Here is a 20,417-nt window from a genome sequence, read left to right on the forward strand (position 1 = left end):
AATTTGTGCATAAATTGACATGAAATGACATTCACTTGAATTGGAGCTTAATTTGCAGTACCAAGAACAGCCACTAGACAGTGTACGGAGATGTGGTGGTTACTTGTGGAACCTGAGGCTGCCACTAACAAATGATTGGTGTGGGTGCTGGGTATCAGACCCCCACCAGTCTCATCTTGCACTAATGCTTTGAGGTAGCCATTTGTATCTGGCAGAAAGTGGCTCAAATTCTATTAGGATAATATTAAAAGTCCCCTTTATAGCTTTCTCATCACAAATGGCCTGGACTGGAACGAGACACAAATACATCGTGGTAGTGGTAAATAAACCATAGGCCAGGGCACATACACAAAACAAGGGACCCACCCCATTGAATCTACAATATAGTTAGCTGCCCTAATGCGGTAATGAAAGGCAAATGACACTAAAGAGGCCTGGAATTTTGCGCCCATTTACCATTTTGTTTGCCCCTTTATTGTCCTTCTGTTCCAAAAGATAGAACAGTAACAGAATCTACATAAGTGGGCTAGAGCTGGTAGAAAGCTCCTAGATGAAGCACTATGGAGGTACACTGTATTAAAGATGTCTTCACTTGTGGGAAGCTGACCCCACAGGTGAAGAAGCTCCCACCTGCTGCATGCCCAGCCCTGTCCGTTTCCTGCCCGCACTGCTGCCAAAGCTCAAATCCAGCTTTGAGAGTGGTTACTGTGCATGTGCCGCTACCCAGAAGTGGGGAGGGCCATACAGGGTTGCCAACCGTCCAGAGATTTCTGGACAGTCCATAAAAATAGGTGACTTTTTTTCCTGTGTTCGTGACTTTTTTCTCAGGCTGGTGGTACTTGACTAGATTTTTTTGGTGGTATTTATCATTTTACAGCTCACAGTTAATACTGATAGTGAGTTATTATCAATAAATTGAGCTATAGACATGTATTGCTTATAATCTTTATAATTCAGTCCAGTTTGTGTTGGCTGTCCACGATTTTGGGATAAAATTCTGGGTGGCAACCCTGGGTCCATGCACCAGAAAATGAAATCTACATTAGCAAGGAGCTGGAATAGCTGTTTTTGTGTAATGTGGTGCAAATATTGGTACTGTAAATGTGTCAAAAATCCCCCCCCCCAAGACTGCGATTATATTGTGACTATGCCATAATAAGGTCGAGCATGTATCAAGAGATAGGTCAGATGTGCACAGGTATTATGCAGATATTCCTAAAAGTTGAGATTGCGTTTAGGAGTTGTCCAGGATACAAAAAAAAATTCTACAGGCAAGGAATGGTATACAAGAAAATAACAGGACTCAGCATATTAATCCCCCCACTGCTTTCATAGTCTCCGCTGGTCTCCATTTGTGTCCACAGAGCTGATCACGCGCCATCTACCCACATGCCACAACCACAGCAGACCACAGACCACAGAAGACTGGTCTGCTGATGCTTGTGACTGGCTGCAACGGACTCGTGGGGTGACTACACTGTTGCACAATAACACAAGACCGGCGGGGAGCACAGAAGAAGCAGTGCTTTTTCTCAGGAATGCCACAATCGATGTTCATAACACAAAGAAGATTCTGATCAGCAGGATCAACTCTTCCAGACAGTATGCCTGGTTTCATAGGGTTGATCCTACTAAAAGGCTCTTTAACATGTAAGTAATGGCTTTCTGTTATTTTATGCAATTCCCCCTCTTGGCCCATTGTATGTTGCTTTTGGGCAATGCTTTTAAAGCTGAGTCCCCCTGATGCAGGCAGAGAAGGTTCACTTCAAGTCAAATTTAGTAACTAAAGTCATTTAGGATGTCACAGTTCTCCAAGATGTCTTACCATGGTCAGGACCAGAATATATAGCTCTGCTAATGCCTCTAACGAAGCTGCAGTCACAGAGGACAATATTCTTGCAGCAAACTCTGTGAAGGTACTTACTTTCACTATGCGAGCCACAAGCTTTGGTAAATTGATCTGCCGTTTCATGCAGGTAGATATGAGAACCTCTTTCTTGTCCCGGAGGACATGGATTCCCGAATAATCTATAGGCTCCTCTATCTAGAATATCCTAAACTGTGGCCCTAGAATCTGTCTCTAAAAGCGATGGTGTAACATGCAGCACAGTGCTTCTTAAACTGAAATTGGCTGCCAAATAGACGTTTATTAGATTTTCACACAAATCATAAAATTAGATAAATATAACCAAATCAAACAAATAATTGTCATTGGTCAGCAGATAATTTGAAGGTGAAATTAGAAACAGGTGTTTTCAGTCAATGGGATGAAAATCTGGAGTCAGTGGGTGTGCAGCACCCAGTAGGAATAGTGCAAAGGGGTAATTAATGCCAAAGAGTTAATGCTTTATTATGTTTATATATTCAATAGCAATGTATAAGGCAAATGAACAATTAAGGCCTGTATTACACAACAGATTATCTAACCATTATCTGTCCAATCAGACCAATAGTTAGTGTGTATAACAAAAGATCTGTGTGTGTAATTGGCCATCTGACCACTGATTGGTCAGAAAATCTGTCAGATAATCTGTTGGTGTAATACAGCCCTAACAAATTGACAGACTGTTTAGGTTACCAGGGTAATGGACCTAGTCCACCCTGTCCAGCTGTTGTAAAACTACAATTCCAGCATTCGGCATTCATTTCTATTAGAGTTTTAAGAAGAGCAGAGGAAGTTTGCATGTTGGTAGTTGTATTTTCACAACAGCTGGAGTGCCGGAAGTTGCCTACCCCCAAGGCCGGTTTTAGACAAAATGTGGCCCTGGGCAAAATCAAAAGTGTGCTAAAAACACAGCCCAACGTCCAACACCCCCGCCGATCAGCTGTTTGAGGAGCTGGCGGGTGCCATTCACTGCTGCTGTCCTATAGACACACAGCGGCAAAGCAGGAAGAGAGAAGGGAGATGGCACGTGGGCACAGCGCACGCCATCTCCTCAAATAGCTCATCGTCGGGGGTGCCAGGTGTCGGACTCCCACCAATCTGATATTGATGACTATCCTGAGGATAGGTCATCAATATGAAAAAACCTGGAGAACCTCTTGAAGCTACCCCCAATACTGTGCCTGCTTTGTTCCCCCCATGTCCACACATTACAGGGGGACGTATAAAAGGATGGTCATGGGACTACAACTCCCAGCATGTACAAACCGTTGTTATGTAATGTCAGAGTACATTACAAGAAGAGGTATAAGAGAAGAAGACTATGACTTCCAGCATGTCCAAGCAGTTATTATGTAATATCAGAGTACATTATAAGAGGAGGTATAAGAGAAGAGGACTACAACTCCCAGCATATCCAGGATGTTGTAATGTACCCTGATATTACATAACAAGCTGGGAGTTGTAGTCCTCTCCTCATACCTCATCATGTAATGTACTCTGATATTACATAACAGGAGGTATAAGAGTAGAGGACTACAACTCCCAGCATTTCCCTGGCTTTTACATTGAATCCATTCTTCACTTCTTCCCATGCATCACTGTTCTTCTTCTTCATTACTTTACTGCACTGCTGAGCTCTGCCTCCTGTTCTAGTCACATGATGGTGAGGTCATTACAGGTCCTTTATCCCCTCTTCTCTGCTGAGCTCTGCCTCCTGCATGTGTCATCATCGCAGGTCCTACAGTTCTGGTAGAAGAGTGATGCTGGTGTCCAGTAGGGATGAGTGAATCGACTTCGGATGCTTCATCTGAAGTCGATTCGCATAAAACATTGTTGTAATACTGTACATAGCAGGAGCTCCGTACAGTATTAGAATGTATTGGCTCCAATGAGCCAAAGTTATTACTTTGCAAAGTCTCGTGTAAGACTTTGTGTAATAACTTCGTAAATTAAATATTACTGTAAAAAACCTTGATACCGAACTTGGGTTCGGTTCCACGGTACCATGAAGTTGTATGCGAATCGACTTCAGATGAAGCATCCAAAGTCGATTCGCTCATTGCTAGTGTCCGGAGCTGTCAGTTCCCAGAGCAGCTCTGTGGTAATGATTTCTCTTATATGTACAGCAGCACTGAAGCAGGTGGGCCCCTTAGAAGATGGGGGCCCTGGGCAACTGCCCGATTTGGCCCATCCTAACACCGGCCCTGCCTACCCTACCCCTGTAGTAGAGAGTGTGAGTCTATCAAAGCAAAGGAGAAGACGTACATGTAGAAGCTCCTGAATGCTAGGCCATGTTCAGAGAACCTCTGTCTCTGATGTATAACTTGCAGCCCTGAGGCTAATAGTACCCAATTTACATTTATCCTATAATACTAAATTATAAAATCATTCTTTATAAGTTCAAATTTAAACTCAATCTCAGACCTATTAAAACCCAGTTGGCCAGTGTAGTGTGGGATTGTAGATATCATTCATGTGCTATCACCTACGCTTTCCTTGTCTCTGCCTCTTTGTAACTATCTGCGTGTGGATTGTTCTCATATTATCTTTCACAAACGATTGTCCACTAATAAAATGTGCTCATGCACCACCCCTACGTGTTTCACAGATCCCTGGTGTCCTCAGGGGTATATAGCCAATGACATCACTGCTGGTATCCACCAATCATAGACAGCCACATATGTGATGACTCCCTCCCCCTCGATTACATCACTTCTCTCATTCATCCCTCCTTTACTCCATCAACACACCTCCCTTCCAGAGGTCCAATCATGTCTCACTACTAAGTCCAGGTAGATCCACCCCTATAATGCTCTAACCTACTATAGTTTCCCACTACTCCCATCCTTCAGCTCCTCCTCCGCCTCTCACTCATTCATGTTTTGAAGGTACTAGTCCTGTAACTGCGCATGTCACTGGACTTATGAGCAGAGCGATCGCTCTCCCATCCCAACTGTGTATGTCACCAGACTTAGGTGGAAAGCGATCCTTCTCTCATCCTGCATCTGCGCATGTCTCCAGACTAAGTAGAGCAGGTTATCTCTTGCCTTTGCTAGTGTCTCTCTTGTGGGGTGTAAAATAGTTTATGCATGAGCCTTCACTCTATTATTTGTCCTGATTCCTATATTTGGTATCATTTTGTGTATTGTATATCAGATTGTCTCAGTCCTATCCTTCACCCCATATTGGATATACATAAGAGAGAGGGATTAGGATAGCAGGGAGGGGAAAATTTTGGAGGGTGGAGAACAGTCATATTTTTAGCTCTTTATATGATAATTAATATTGTATTAGGTATATTCCTTTTTATTATTTATTTATTTTCTTAATAGTGTTTTGCATATTTTATATTACTAAGTGGAAATCCCACAGGACGTCTATGGTAAGTATTTTACTTTTCTAAGTCATCCTTAGAATGATTATGTTTGAAATGGGCTACTATCTACCAATGGTCCAACCACACTTAATGGTCCCTATTGGGTTGTAGGTCATCAATTTCGATACTACTTTTTCCCAGGTCAAGTGGTGCTTGTCCATTTATAAAAAAGATGCATAGGAAAAAGCCTTCATTTAGGCCTTTGGGATTGAGGCTGTCTAGGTGATACTCCAACGCGTTTCTTCCTGTAGCAGGATCCTATCTAGGTTTCCTCTTCTTGGTCCCAACTGTTATTTTTAGATGACTACCCAGAAAGTCAAGCACCTTGCATCTCTTCCATGCACATATCTCACATGTCTTGACAGGGGTGTATCTGCTTTGGTGTTAATGCAGCTAATGTGTTTTGAAATAAGTCTTCTCAGTTCTTGAATAGTTTTGCCGATGTACAGTTTCGGGCATGTACATTGGGCTATGTACACTCCCCGGTACTCTGGAAATTAAAGAACTGTTGAATAATATATTTCTTATTATCCACTGGATTAATAAATACTTTTGTTTTCTTCATGTAACTACAGAATGAGCATCTACCACAGGGTGGTGAACCAGTCACTGTTGATTTCAGCCATGTTCCACCATTAACCGTTGTGGATGAAAAGTGGATATGGACCAATTCGTCCCAAAGGTTTCTACCTCTTTTGTAAGTAATCGAGGGACTAGATGTAAATACACTGCTCAAAAAAATAAAGGGAACACAAAAATAACACATACTAGATCTGAATTAATTAAATATTCTTCTGAAATACTTTGTTCTTTACATAGTTGTATGTGCTGACAACAAAATCACACAAAAATAAAAAAATGGAAATCAAATTTTTCAACCCATGGAGGTCTGAATTTGGAGTCACACTCAAAATTAGAGTGGAAAAACACACTACAGGCTGATCCAACATTGATGTAATGTCCTTAAAACAAGTCAAAATGAGGCTCAGTAGTGTGTGTGGCCTCCACGTGCCTGTATGACCTCCCTACAATGCTTGTGCATGCTCCTGATGAGGTGGCGGATGGTCTCCTGAGGGATCTCCTCCCAGACCTGGACTAAAGCATCTGCCAACTCCTGGACAGTCTGTGGTGCAACGTGACGTTGGTGGATAGAGCGAGACATGATGTCCCAGATGTGCTCAATTGGATTCAGGTCTGGGGAACGGGCGGGCCAGTCCATAGCATCAATGCCTTCGTCTTGCAGGAACTGCTGACACACTCCAGCCACATGAGGTCTAGCATTGTCTTGCATTAGGAGGAACCCAGGGCCAACCACACCAGCATATGGTCTCACAAGGGGTCTGAGGATCTCATCTCGGTACCTAATGGCAGTCAGACTACCTCTGGCGAGCACATGGAGGGCTGTGCGGCCCTCCAAAGAAATGCCACCCCACACCATTACTGACCCAATGCCAAACCGGTCATGCTGGAGGATGTTGCAGGCAGCAGAACGTTCTCCATGGCGTCTCCAGACTCCGTCACGTCTGTCACATGTGCTCAGTGTGAACCTGCTTTCATCTGTGAAGAGCACAGGGCGCCAGTGGCAAATTTGCCAATCTTGGTGTTCTCTGGCAAATGCCAAACGTCCTGCACGGTGTTGGGCTGTAAGCACAACCCCCACCTGTGGACGTCGGGCCCTCATATCACCCTCATGGAGTCTGTTTCTGACCATTTGAGCAGACACATGAACATTTGTGGCCTGTTGGAGGTCATTTTGCAGGGCTCTGGCAGTGCTCTTCCTGTTCCTCCTTGCACAAAGGCGGAGGTAGCGGTCCTGCTGCTGGGTTGTTGCCCTCCTACGGCCTCCTCCACGTCTCCTGATGTACTGGCCTGTCTCCTGGTAGCGCCTCCATGCTCTGGACACTACGCTGACAGACACAGCAAACCTTCTTGCCACAGCTCGCATTGATGTGCCATCCTGGATAAGCTGCACTACCTGAGCCACTTGTGTGGGTTGTAGACTCCGTCTCATGCTACCACTAGAGTGAAAGCACCGCCAGCATTCAAAAGTGACCAAAACATCAGCCAGGAAGCATAGGAACTGAGAAGTGGTCTGTGGTCACCACCTGCAGAACCACTCCTTTATTGGGGGTGTCTTGCTAATTGCCTATAATTTCCACCTGTTGTCTATCCCATTTGCACAACAGCATATGAAATGGATTGTCACTCAGTGTTGCTTCCTAAGTGGACAGTTTGATTTCACAGAAGTGTGATTGACTTGGAGTTACAGTGTGTTGTTTAAGTGTTCCCTTTATTTTTTTGAGCAGTGTACTTCCTTGAGGTCATTATCCATCAGCAGCAGAAGCCAGTGATGTCTTAAAATTTGACTCAATGCATGATGCCGCTGATTGAACGTGCCTATATAGCCAGTAGTGTGGGGTGCGAATATTCGAATTGTGAATTTTATTCGTGAATATCGCCACTTTGAGAATTCGCGAAGATTTAGAATATAGTGCTATAAATTCATATTCAAGAATATTCTAGATTTTTTTTCATCTGAACCCATGATCCCTCTCTGCTTCTTGCTTGTGGGCCAATGAGAAGGCTGCAAAGTCTTTGTCTGAGCTTAGCAACATCCCTAGAAACCAATTGGAAAGTTGCCTACCGCTTACTATATAAGAACCTCCCCAGCAGCCATTTTCTGCAGTTTTTTTGCAGATCTGAGAGAGACAGCAGTGTCATTGCTGTTCTCTGTGCTTTGCTGTGTCATGACATTAGATAGTTAGTTAGCTCATATACAGGTTCTTCTCAAAAAATTAGCATATTGTGATAAAGTTCATTATTTTCTGTAATGTACTGATAAACATTAGACTTTCATATATTTTAGATTCATTACACACAACTGAAGTAGTTCAAGCCTTTTCTTGTTTTAATATTGATGATTTTGGCATACAGCTCATGAAAACCCAAAATTCCTATCTCAAATAATTAGCATATTTCATCCGACCAATAAAAGAAAAGTGTTTTTAATACAAAAAAAGTCAACCTTCAAATAATTAAGTTCAGTTATGCACTCAATACTTGGTCGGGAATCCTTTTGCATCAATGACTGCTTCAATGCGGCGTGGCATGGAGGCAATCAGCCTGTGGCACTGCTGAGGTGTTATGGAGGCCCAGGATGCTTCGATAGCGGCCTTAAGCTCATCCGGAGTGTTGGGTCTTGCGTCTCTCAACTTTCTCTTCCCAATATCCCACAGATTCTTTATGGGGTTCAGGTCAGGAGAGTTGGCAGGCCAATTGAGCACAGTAATACCATGGTCAGTAAACCATTTACCAGTGGTTTTGGCACTGTGAGCAGGTGCCAGGTCGTGCTGAAAAATTAAATCTTCATCTCCATAAAGCTTTTCAGCAGATGGAAGCATTTCGTGCTGAAAAATGAAATCTTCATCTCCATAAAGCTTTTCAGCAGATGGAAGCATGACTTTTCTTTTATTGCTCCGAAATCTCCTGATAGCTAGCTGCATTGACCCTGCCCTTGATAAAACACAGTGGACCAACACCAGCAGCTGACATGGCACCCCAGACCATCACTGACTGTGGGTACTTGACACTGGACTTCAGGCATTTTGGCATTTCCCTCTCCCCAGTCTTCCTCCAGACTCTGGCACCTTGATTTCCGAATGACATGCAAAATTTGCTTTCATCCGAAAAAAGTACTTTGAACCACTGAGCAACAGTCCAGTGCTGCTTCTCTGGTTCAAAAGTGGCTTGACCTGGGGAATGCTGCACCTGTAGCCCATTTCCTGCACACGCCTGTACACGGTGGCTCTGGATGTTTCTACTTCAGACTCAGTCCACTGCAGGTCCCCCAAGATCTGGAATCGGTCCTTCTCCACAATCTTCCTCAGGGTCCGGTCACCTCTTCTCGTTGTGCAGCGTTTTCTGCCACACTTTTTCCTTCCCACAGACTTCCCACTGAGGTGCCTTGATACAGCACTCTGGGAACAGCCTATTCGTTCAGAAATTTATTTCTGTGTCTTACCCTCTTTCTTGAGGTTGTCAATGATGGCCTTCTGGACAGCAGTCAGGTCGGCAGTCGTACCCATGATTGCGGTTTTGAGTAATGAACCAGGCTGGGAGTTTTTAAAAGCCTCAGGAATCTTTTGCAGGTGTTTAGAGTTAACTAGTTGATTCAGATGATTAGGTTAATAGCTCGTTTAGAGAACCTTTTCATGATATGCTAATTTTTTGAGATAGGAATTTTGGGATTTTATGAGCTGTATGCCAAAATCATCAATATTAAAACAAGAAAAGGCTTGAACTACTTCAGTTGTGTGTAATGAATCTAAAATATATGAAAGTCTAATGTTTATCAGTACATTACAGAAAATAATGAACTTTATCACAATATGCATGAAATGCCAGCAGAATGCTTGGATGTATAGGGAGAGGTATAAGCAGTAGAAAGAGTGAAGTGCTTATGCCGCTGTACAGAACACTGGTGAGACCTCACTTGGAGTATTGTGCGCAGTACTGGAGGCCATATCTCCAGAAGGATATAGATACTCTAGAGAGAGTTCAGAGAAGAGCTACTAAACTAGTACATGGATTGCAGGATAAAACTTACCAGGAAAGGTTAAAGGACCTTAATATGTATAGCTTGGAAGAAAGAAGAGACAGAGGGGATATGATAGAAACTTTTAAATACATAAAGGGAATCAACTCGGTAAAGGAAGAGAGCATATTTAAAAGAAGAAAAACTACCACAAGAGGACACAGTTTTAAATTAGAGGGGCAAAGGTTTAAAAGTAATATCAGGAAGTATTACTTTACTGAGAGAGTAGTGGATGCATGGAATAGCCTTCCTGCAGAAGTGGTAGCTGCAAATACAGTGAAGGGGTTTAAGCATGCATGGGATAGGCATAAGGCTATCCTTCATATAAGATAGGGCCAGGGGCTATCCATAGTATTCAGTATATTGGGCAGACTAGATGGGCCAAATGGTTCTTATCTGCCGACACATTCTATGTTTCTATGCTAATTTTTTGAGAAGAACCTGTATATAATACAGATAGTTAGTGGGAGATAGTCAGTGTAGGTTACAGAGTGATATAGTGTATCAGTTGCAGTGCAGGGTGTTAGGTACTGCTGCCCATTCATACATGCTACAGACATACGCAGTGCTGTGAAGTCACAAGTTTACAACAATACTTAGTGCACCAATCAGTAATATGTAGTCAGACCTGCTAAAATGTGAAGTTGCACGTATTGCACCAAAATATGCACATCATTAATTGCCAATTTGCGCAATCGCAAATATATTGGAGCCCTCTATCTGGATATAAAGCTATTTTAATGTTCTGCCGTGCCAACCATTTTCTCCAGTCTCAGGAAATTTCTAGCAGCTTGAAAAATGTAGCAAAAGTGACCCACGCCTGTAATGCGCTCGCAATATGTGCATATTACATTGCCGATTTTCGCAATCAAGAAAATAATGGCGAATTCTCAAATTCGCTAATTTATAACGAACATTCACCCAAATATTCGCAAAATATCAAGAATTCTAATATTTCCCCTGCCGCTCATCACTAGCCAGCTATCTTGTTTGTTTGTGTCTGGGTTTTCTCAGTCAATAAAATACGCAAGCATATGCCAGGGCTCGGTCTACTAATCTCAGTGAGGAGCTAAAGGATGGGAGTAGTGGGAAATGATAATTGGTTAGAGCATTATAGGGGTAGATCTACATGGACTTAGTAGTGAAACATGACTGGATCTCTGGAAGAGAGGTGTGTTGATGGAGTAAAGGAGGGGTGAATGTGAGGAGTGATGCAATCGAGGGGGGGGGAGTAAGGACGTCATCACATATGTGGTAGTCTATGATAGGTGGATACCTGCAGTGATGCAGAACAGAGGCTATTTAAACCAGTGCATGCCCCCACACATGCGTGTCATTGACCATATGCCCCTGAAGACACCAGGGATCTGGTGAAACATGTAGGGGGCGGTGTATGAGCGCGTTTTATTAGCTGACTAGAGTTTGTAAAAGGTGATGTGAGAACAATCCACACGCAGATAGTTACAGAGAGGCAGAGACAAGGAATAGGATATCTACAATCCCATACTACACTGGTTTTAATAGGTCTAAGTCTTAATATGCTACACTAGGACATATGGTAGGTTTTGTATTTAACCTATTCATTGCTGAACCACTATACTTTCTTTATCTGTTACCCATGAGGTGTGGACTTTTACTAAATTCTAACAGGTATCTTCACAATACATTCCCTTTGCTGCAGGTCCCCTGATGAGGCCACACATTACTGTGCGGGTGAAATGCGTTGGACCTCATGTGACCTATATTTACTGTACTAACTGAAGGGTGGATCAGGCTATTTTTGACCTTTGGTGTTGGGATAGGGCTCTGCTGTAGGCAGCTGATATGGAAAATCCAGGTTTACATAGGGCACTATTTCCCACCTGGAGACCTAGTGAAGATCAGGGTTTTAGTGAATAATAGGGGCAGCCACCATCATCCCATCGTAACTCTCAGTTAGCCAGAATACCATTTACCATCTTTCAGGGTAAGATTGTATAATTTGTTTTACTTGAGCATTGGTTATCATCTTTTCACCTACCATTTTGTTAATGAAATTAAAAGTTTAATAAGTTAAAAGTTTTAATTAAGAATGTCCTTTCCAGTGGCGGCATACCTCTGGTTCTTGGATTGAGTTTTAATTTCAACTAATAAAGAATGATTTTATAATTTAGTTTATAGGATAAATGTAACTTGGGTACTATCAGTCTCAGGGCTGCCAGTTATACAACAGAAGGATCTAATACCCTTCATTTCTCTGGGTCTAAGTGGTGAATTGATAAGCCTGTGTCTCTGAGACTTCAGCTGCCAAGGAAGTTATTATATTATCAGAAGTCCCCTGAGATAGAGTTCAGTCATCTTAGAAGGTCCAGAACCAGGCCATGCAAGATTAAGACAGCACGGTATTCACTCATTTAGGGCAGAAAGGCTTTGCTGCTGTGGAAAGGATTATTGCCTCTGGCACCTACCACACTTGGAGACGGATTGGCCATCTGTAGCTAAGGTTTCTGGAACCCTCAGCCCAGGAACTGCAGGAGAAGTTAAGGACAGTATAGTATGCCTGTGGTTATCTTAGGAAGACAGCAAAGTGTTTGGAGTCAGACTTGGCGGTATTATAACTGCCATCATTGTTGTTACCTCTACACTGTTACTGAGAGAAGATTGTGATGTGATATACTCTGGAACTGTGCTTTTTCTGCTATATGTACTACTGCTACTTCTACCATCAAAGTCACACCTTTACAACACATGAGCAAAACAAGAGCAAAGGAGATTTCTAAGGACCTCAGAGGAAGAGTTGTTGATGCTCATCTGGCTGGATATAGTTACAAAACCATCTCTAAAGAGCTTGGACTCCACCAATCCACAGTCAGACTGATTATGTACAAATATAGGAAATTCCACTCCATAGGAATGGTCAACCAACAAAGATCACGTCAAAAGCAAGGGGTGTAATAGTCTGTGTGGTCACATTGGAACCCAAGGTAACCTCTAAGCAACTAAAGGCCTTTAGCACAGGGATGCTCAACCTGCGGCCCTCCGGCTGTTGCAAAACTACAACTCCCAGCATTCCGTAATAGCTATAGGCTGTCCAGGCATGCTGGGACTTGTAGTTTTGCAACAGCTGGAGGGCCGCAGGTTGGGCATCTCTGCTTTAGAACAATAGCTAATGTTAATATTCATGAGTCCACCATCAGGAGGACACTGAACAATAATGGTGTACATAGCAGGAACCAGGAAGCTGCTGCTCTCCAAAAGAAACATTGCTGCCTGTCTGCAGTTTGCTGAACTTAACCTAGACAAGTCAGAAACCTATTGAAACAATGTTTTTTGGGTGGATGGGACCAGAATAGAACTTTTATGTATACGTTAGTAATAACACTACAAGTATGCGCATGCATCAGGTGCAATAACTCAATGAAAAAGTAGTAGCATAAATACAGTATATTGAGGTAATACAGAGAAGTGGAGTTGTGGCATCAGTAATTCACTGATGTAATATCCTCAGATATGAACTGGAGACTTATTTTGGGCCCAGCAATTAATTTGCAATAATCCAGAGCTCACAGTAAGTTAAGTACAGTAGATCTCTTAGAGGGATGTTAATAACCTGGAATATAAGCAATCACTGTAATTTATTTCTGCCGTACATCAAAGTCCTTATTTCTCCTGAGACCATTGTTAGTATCCCTGATATATGGCTGCAATAAATTGTGCCCCTTAAGCAGCATAATATTAATGGGTCTTAAAAATCAAAGTCAGCAGCGATGTGTGCTATTTTTTCATAGGCCAACACTAGTTATATGAAAACTGTATTACACTTTTGCAATAACACATGATTATTTTGGACTCATCAGGATGGCAGTCGTACCTTGTTCGGGGACAGGATGCATGGTGGACCTCCATTGGAGATGAATGACAGCTGTCTCTGCAGCCACAGTAGCTCCTTCTGGGACTGCTTCAGCAAATGCTCTACATCACTTGGCTTTTGACCTATTAATCCCTCCTGGATAAGAAATAAAAATGACAAGTTGACCAAAACAGTAAAAAAAACACTGCTTACTGGACTTTCAACGATTTCAGTATTAGAATGTATTGGCTCCGATGAGCCAAAGTTATTGCTCGTGAGATTTCGCGTAATAACTTTATAAATTAATTTGTACTGTAAAAAACCTTGGGACCGAACCAGAGTTCGGGAAATGTTTTTTTACAGTATGAATTAATTTTTGAAGTTATTCGCGAAGCAATAACTTCGGCCCATCGGAGCCAATACATTCTAATACTGTACGGAGCTTCTGCTCCGTACAGTATTAGAACGAAGTTTTATGCGAATCGACTTCGGATGTTTCATCCGAAGTCGATTCGCTCATCCCTAACTATAATGTGTGTGAGAAATCCGTAATCAAGGACACAACTAGGGCATGCTTCCGTTGTGTCACGACGGGCCAATGGTCCATCGAAAACCACTAATGTGTGAATACACACATTAAAGTCTATGGATACGTGTGCTGTCTCTGGAGACCACGGACAACACACATCCATGATTCACTGATGTGTGAAAGAGGACTAAATGAGGAGCCTCTGCAACTGAAAGTGGCACATGGAATTCATCAGTATGGCATTCAACCACAGCCTGACATTTTTCAATATATTTACACCAGGAAACCGTCCGGCATACATTTACAACTCTGTCCTACAGTATTAGGCCTCTTTCATACGAATGTTTTTTTTTCCCGTTTACGTTCCGTTTTTTGCATTCCTTAGACTGACCATGTACGGAACCATTCATTTCAATGGATCCACAAAAAAAATGGAAGGTACTCCATATGCCTTACGTTTCCGTATTTCCGTTTTTTCCGTTCTGTTCAAATATAGAACGTGTCCTATTATTGTCCGCATAACGGACAAGGATAGTACTGTTCTATCAGGGGCCAGCTGTTCTGTTCCACAAAAAACGGAATGCACATGGACTTCATCTGTATTTTTTGCGGATCCATATTTTGCAAAATACTGAAAAAGCCATACGGTCGTGTGCAAGAGGCCTTAGACATGACAACAATGTTTAACCCAAATACTGAAAATCATCATCACCATTCAAAGGATTTCCTTTTACCACATTGTAATGTTTTAATTGAAAACTGCATTTCAAGCCTGTGAGCTTTTAGTGGGTGCTGCTGATTTTCCACATTCTCTTATTCAGCTTTGTATCACTGTTTTCACATTGTGCTGCTCCTCCTTTAGGGTTACAGATTTCTGACCTGGCACCTTCAATTGTATAATGTGGGTCATAGAGGTAGACTATACAACCACAATACATTCCCATGGAAGAGTGCCAAGTCAATTAGACCTGTTATGGGAATAGTATGTCACCTACAGAATAGGATAGGTGCCCTGATACATAACCATGCCTTTCTTGTGAAAATCTAGTCCTTTAATACTGGAAATGCTTCATGCAAAAAGGTTTTAGGTGCACTGTGGGCTGTTGGGTGCACTATCTCTCTGCTATAATGCTGCCAATCACCTCCCCCACTTGTAGATTGGACAGTCCCTGATAATTCCAAGCTAATAGCAATGATGCAGGGGAAGCCGGGTGCCCTGAATGGAGCCGCCCTGCCCACAGTGCACCAAACAATTTAGTTGCATAAAAATAAAAATAACCATTTCACAGGATTAGAGGAACCGGATTTTGACAAGAAAGGTACGGCTATTTTTGGGCACCCATCCTTCATGAAAGTATGCATACTGATTTTGAAGGTGACAGAAAGAGGTAATAGAAATGATCATTGGTTTCAGAGATGCTCATATACATATAGGGAGATTTGTCACACAAGAAAATGCAGTTGTGGTGGTTTTTCAGGACCCCAACATTTAGCAGATTCTTAAGATGTTTTCCCACAATTGACATTTATTATCACCTATCCACAGGTTAGGTCCTGGGGGCTTCATGGATGGGCCTCCAGGATCAGTAGAATGGCCATCCTAACCTGCTGGTTCCTCCTCACTGCATGGCTGCATTCAGAAGAAGTTTGAATGGCGCTGCCCCATTCAATCTCTATGGACTGACGGAGATCGCCAAGTGCTGATACTGTATAATATATGGCAGTTGTAGGAAAACCCCTTTGAATGCATTGTTTCTGAGATAGGTACAATCCATCAGTTCTTCAAGACATGGACTTGCTGCCTATGAAATGAAGACAGTGCTGAACTAGTCCTGTTCACATAACATAGATTAATTACAAGGTATCAGAGTAGGTAAGAAGTAAGGTCAGGATGGTATTCCAGCCTCTAAATGAGAATGGTCTAAATTCACTGACAGCAAGCAGACACCTCAGAGATGGAAATGTATTAAAACACAATAGAGGCTATAAAAAAGCAAGGCATAAGAAATCATAATTTTTGCATTTGGGAAAAGGACAAAAAACATAGGACAATTATAATAAAGGTACAGATCTAGCGAGCACCAACATCAGTGGGCTAAAGTGTTAACTTGACAGTGTAACAAGCTTTGCACCTAAACTAAGCCAGCGAGACAGGCTTCTATGATCTATACCAGTGTATTACTGTACTGCGGCGGCAGAAGGAAGCGCACGGCGTCATAGCAACCAATGACGCCGTGCGCTCCTGCACTCAGAAGAAATCCAGGCCGGTATCACACGGTCCGTGTTCCACGGACGTGTGCATGAGGCTTTAATGTACCAGGAATTACTTTAAAGGGGTTGGCCACCATACGCATAAAAAAAAAAAAAAAAAGGGTCCCAGATAATAACTAAAGCCACAAGGTATTTGTATCATGAGAGATATACTGTGTACATATAATTTTTCTAATGTGTTCAGCATATCATGCTCCCATTGATGAGAGGCTGTGTGGGCGGAGCAGATGCAAAGTGAAAGTAAAAATCCCAGCATGCATCTTCAGAGGAGTGATCACATGACATCCCTGGCCAAACAAAACAAATCATGTTTTTTCAGTGTCACCATTTTCTGAAAGCTATACTTTTTCTTTTTTTTTTTTTTACCAATTATCTTGTGTACGGGGTCATTTTTTGCGGGAAGAGTTGATGTTTTTATTGGTACCATTTTTGGGTACATATAATTTTTGGATCATTCAATATTACTCTTTATGGGTCAAGGTGTCCCAAAAAATTGGTTGTTTTGACACAGTTTTTATTTTATTGTTTTACGCCATTCACCTGAAGGGGCTAGAGCGTGTAATATTTTTATAGAGCAGGTCGTTACAAATGCAGCGATACCTAATATCAGTTTTACACAATGAAAGCATTTTTTTTTGTATCCTTTTTCTGAAAGACATATTTTTTATTTTTTGGGCGATTGTCTTATGTAGGGGCTCATTTTTTGCAGGATGAGAGGATTGTTTTATTGGTACTATTTTGGGGTACATATGACTTTTTGATCACTTTATATTATGCTTTATGTTAGGCAAGGTAACAAAAAATGGCTGTTCTGGCACAGTTTTTATTTTTTGTTTTCTTACAGTGTTCATCTGACAGGTTAGATCATGTGCTATTTTTATAGATTAACACATACAGGTTACAAAACATTAATATCAAATATGAGCCCAAATATAATACAGGGCACTACCAAAGACCCTAACCAAAACCTACTCAGTATATAATGAATATACCTACACAGAACAGACTGAGGATAAACAGGCTTTAAATAAAAAAAATATACTTTATTAAATACATGAGTAATATAAATAAAATTAGACATGATACACCAAATGTAAAGTGTCGACTACCCCTGAAGAGATTGCATTAATATACATATATGAGGAAAATAACAGGGATCATATAAATACAATATCCCAATAAAAGGGAACCGTAATTAATAGAGTGATACCCCCAAAACATCAATTCATATATGGAAAAGCATAAATGCATGGGCCCCAATATGGTAATAATATTAAAGTGCATGTGCAAATATACACCCAAAATGTTCCCTCATAAAAAATAACATGTAAGTATCACACACCCATAATGGGGAAATACATATGAGAAGGAAACAACAGGCAACCATTGGGGCGCTGCCGCAGCAGCGCAGCGCCCGATGGGGAGAGAGCTCCCTCCCTCTGTTAACCCATCAAGCATCGGGCCGCTGCCACAGCACAGCAGCAGCCCGATAGGAGAGGGAGCTCCCTCCATCTCTTAACCCCTTCCATACAGCGGCCCCTATGGACCGCAGCATGGAAGGGGTTAAACGGCCGACATCGGTGCCAACACCGATGTCGGCCGTTTCAAGCAGAGTGTGAGCTGTATATTATAGCTGACACTCTGCTAACTGCTCCGGCAATCCTGAAACAGATCGGGGCGGGAGAAGGGGGATCTGCAGCGTTGCAGTCGGCCATCCTGAAATTAGGGGGGCACAATGGGGGCTGGAGCCCACAGGTGGGGGAGATATTATATATACACACATTTTAGAAGGTTCTGATACCCACAGTCACGGACTGTGTGGATCAGAACCTTTCAACCGTCATTAGGATCGTGTTATTGACTAGTCTGTACAGACTAGTCATTCAGAGCAGTCGCTGGGGGGCAGATTGGGCATGCGCTGCTCTTAGGCAGATTAGAAAAAGCAGCGCATGTGCAGTTACAATAAAGGCATGGACGAGCTTTCTCTAAAGCTCCTCCGTGTTGCTTGCAGCCATGGACGAACTGGCTGCGCGGCAGAGCGGGGCTCAGGGGGCGTGGCTTACTATAAAAAGATTAGCATTGCCTCCAACAATGTTATGTAAAGTACTGATATAGTGGCCAACCCCTTTAATGCTACATCTGTATTTCACTTTTAGTCTTTCCTGCCCAGATGGCAGGAGTTAAACTATTAGGCTGTTCAGTGATATATCCTATGCACAGACCTGCTCAGAGCCATACAGGACTATGCAGGGCTAGGTTAACTCAGTAGTTTACCATACTTTACATAAGATGAAGGTATAGAGCACATTTGAAGGCATTGTTTTAGGTTAAAAAACATGTCTGCTTTCAACCAAAACAGCGCCGGTCTATAGCCTTTGTCTGGTAATGCAACTTAGCCAGTTTCAAGTGAAATGTGTGACACTTTCTGGAAGAGAACAGCTATTTTTTTTACTCTCATGCAGTCCATTTGAAGCCCAAGCCTAGGTGATTCCTAGAGAGGGTAATTAAGAGTAAATGCTTTACCTTCAGACATCCAAGTCTGGTCCTTAGCTCATCGCACTCAACTTGCAAAAGCCGAATCTCTGTTTCTCGCTCTGATTCTTTACTTGGACAGGTTGAGTGAGCCGGCCCGCCATTCACTGATCTCATCATGTCTCTAGTTGGTGGCTTCTTAGCCAGTGTTGTAGAAGTTTTCTTCTGCTGTAATTGTAAGCAGAACAGATGTCCTCTTACAAGAAACAAAGGTTTAACCACATTCTTTCATTTCGTGACAGTTCTTATAAATTATTTACACAAGAGGCAATGTATGAGCAAACAGAATAAAACGGATTTGAAGATAACGTAGACATATTTAACATGGGACAAAGGAACAAATGGAAATGGATGAGGGACAAGAAGAGTTGGCATGAGTTTCCAAAGTGCATGAGATGACATGTCTAGTATTATTCATTAATAATCATCTATAAACTAGACTTTTATGTTGCAAACTGGTGTTAGATTGTAAGGGGTTTCTGTTTGGTGCCATTACAGGCATGAATGACGTTCTATTTGGAAAGATAATGCTTAGATATGATTCCAATCTTTAGGTTTAAAGGATGGCTTATAGGAAGGGCTTGTGGGGTATGTGCCCTGCAGCCTTCAAGACCCAGGGAACCTCCATCACCCACTTTCCTTCATTACCAGTGATCCTATCAAGCTGAGATGAGGTGGAACCATACAGTATGTGTGTGTCTCGTTCTTCTAAAGTATACGGGAGTAACTGCCTGGATTCTTTCTATAGTTTTTTCCCATACACTTGACTTCAGTGGAGAAAACCAAGCATATGATCTGCCACATCTCCTATACAGTAAATGGCTGTGATAGGGAGGCAGGTGGGGTCTGTTTCCCAGAGGCTGAATAGGGCCCACCCCACCAAAAAACAAAATGAAAGCAGTTTTCTCCTGCACAACACCTGCGCATATGATGTTATAGGGCGGGGGAGCCGCTCCCATTCTGGCAGACTTGAGTCATCCTTGTATTACATGGATGACCATTCAAATAGTTGGTATGTACTACATTATTCCTGCAGCAGCTGGCGCAGGGTGATGCTTGGCTAGCTTCAGCTTCCACATAATCAGCTGTCTCCCAAGAGTGGCCAAAGCAGTTACTTGTATTTTAATAGGGGTTGTCTCAGATAAGAAAACCTATTTAATGTGTTCATTTAGTTTATATAATACATACACACTTTCTCCAAGTGAGCCGTAGTGAACTTTTGTTAGTTGGAGGAGAGGTACAGCAAATAAAACTCTGTGTTACTGATAGCGCTGGATGTGCAAGGAAAATCCTGCACTGTGGAGGCTTTATTGAGCAATGTTAAAATCGCATATACTGAGTCCGGTTCTGAGTAAGGCCTAGTTCAGCCTGAAACGCGTCTGTGTGTTCTGCGCCCTTTTT

At 42.3% G+C, this 20,417-nt stretch overlaps 1 protein-coding gene across 13 annotated transcripts in view; it reads right to left on the reverse strand.

Annotated features, from left to right (window-relative positions):
* The window catches only part of RIMBP2 (RIMS binding protein 2), a 573,825-nt gene that overhangs the window by 448,727 nt on the left and 104,681 nt on the right, over positions 1-20,417 (reverse strand). For all 13 annotated transcript variants that reach the window (XR_005776163.1, XM_040416249.1, XM_040416247.1 and 10 more), the window contains exons 4-5: positions 19,008-19,184; positions 13,706-13,840 (exon numbers count right to left, since the gene is read on the reverse strand). Coding sequence is in view for 12 of the 13 variants with exons in the window: in XM_040416249.1 (XP_040272183.1) it covers positions 13,706-13,840; positions 19,008-19,184 (312 nt within the window). In the remaining variant the exon portion in view is untranslated. The remainder of the gene's footprint in view (positions 1-13,705; positions 13,841-19,007; positions 19,185-20,417) is intronic.

Source organism: Bufo bufo, chromosome 2 (genome assembly GCF_905171765.1).
Source record: "Bufo bufo chromosome 2, aBufBuf1.1, whole genome shotgun sequence".
NCBI lineage: Eukaryota > Metazoa > Chordata > Amphibia > Anura > Bufonidae > Bufo > Bufo bufo.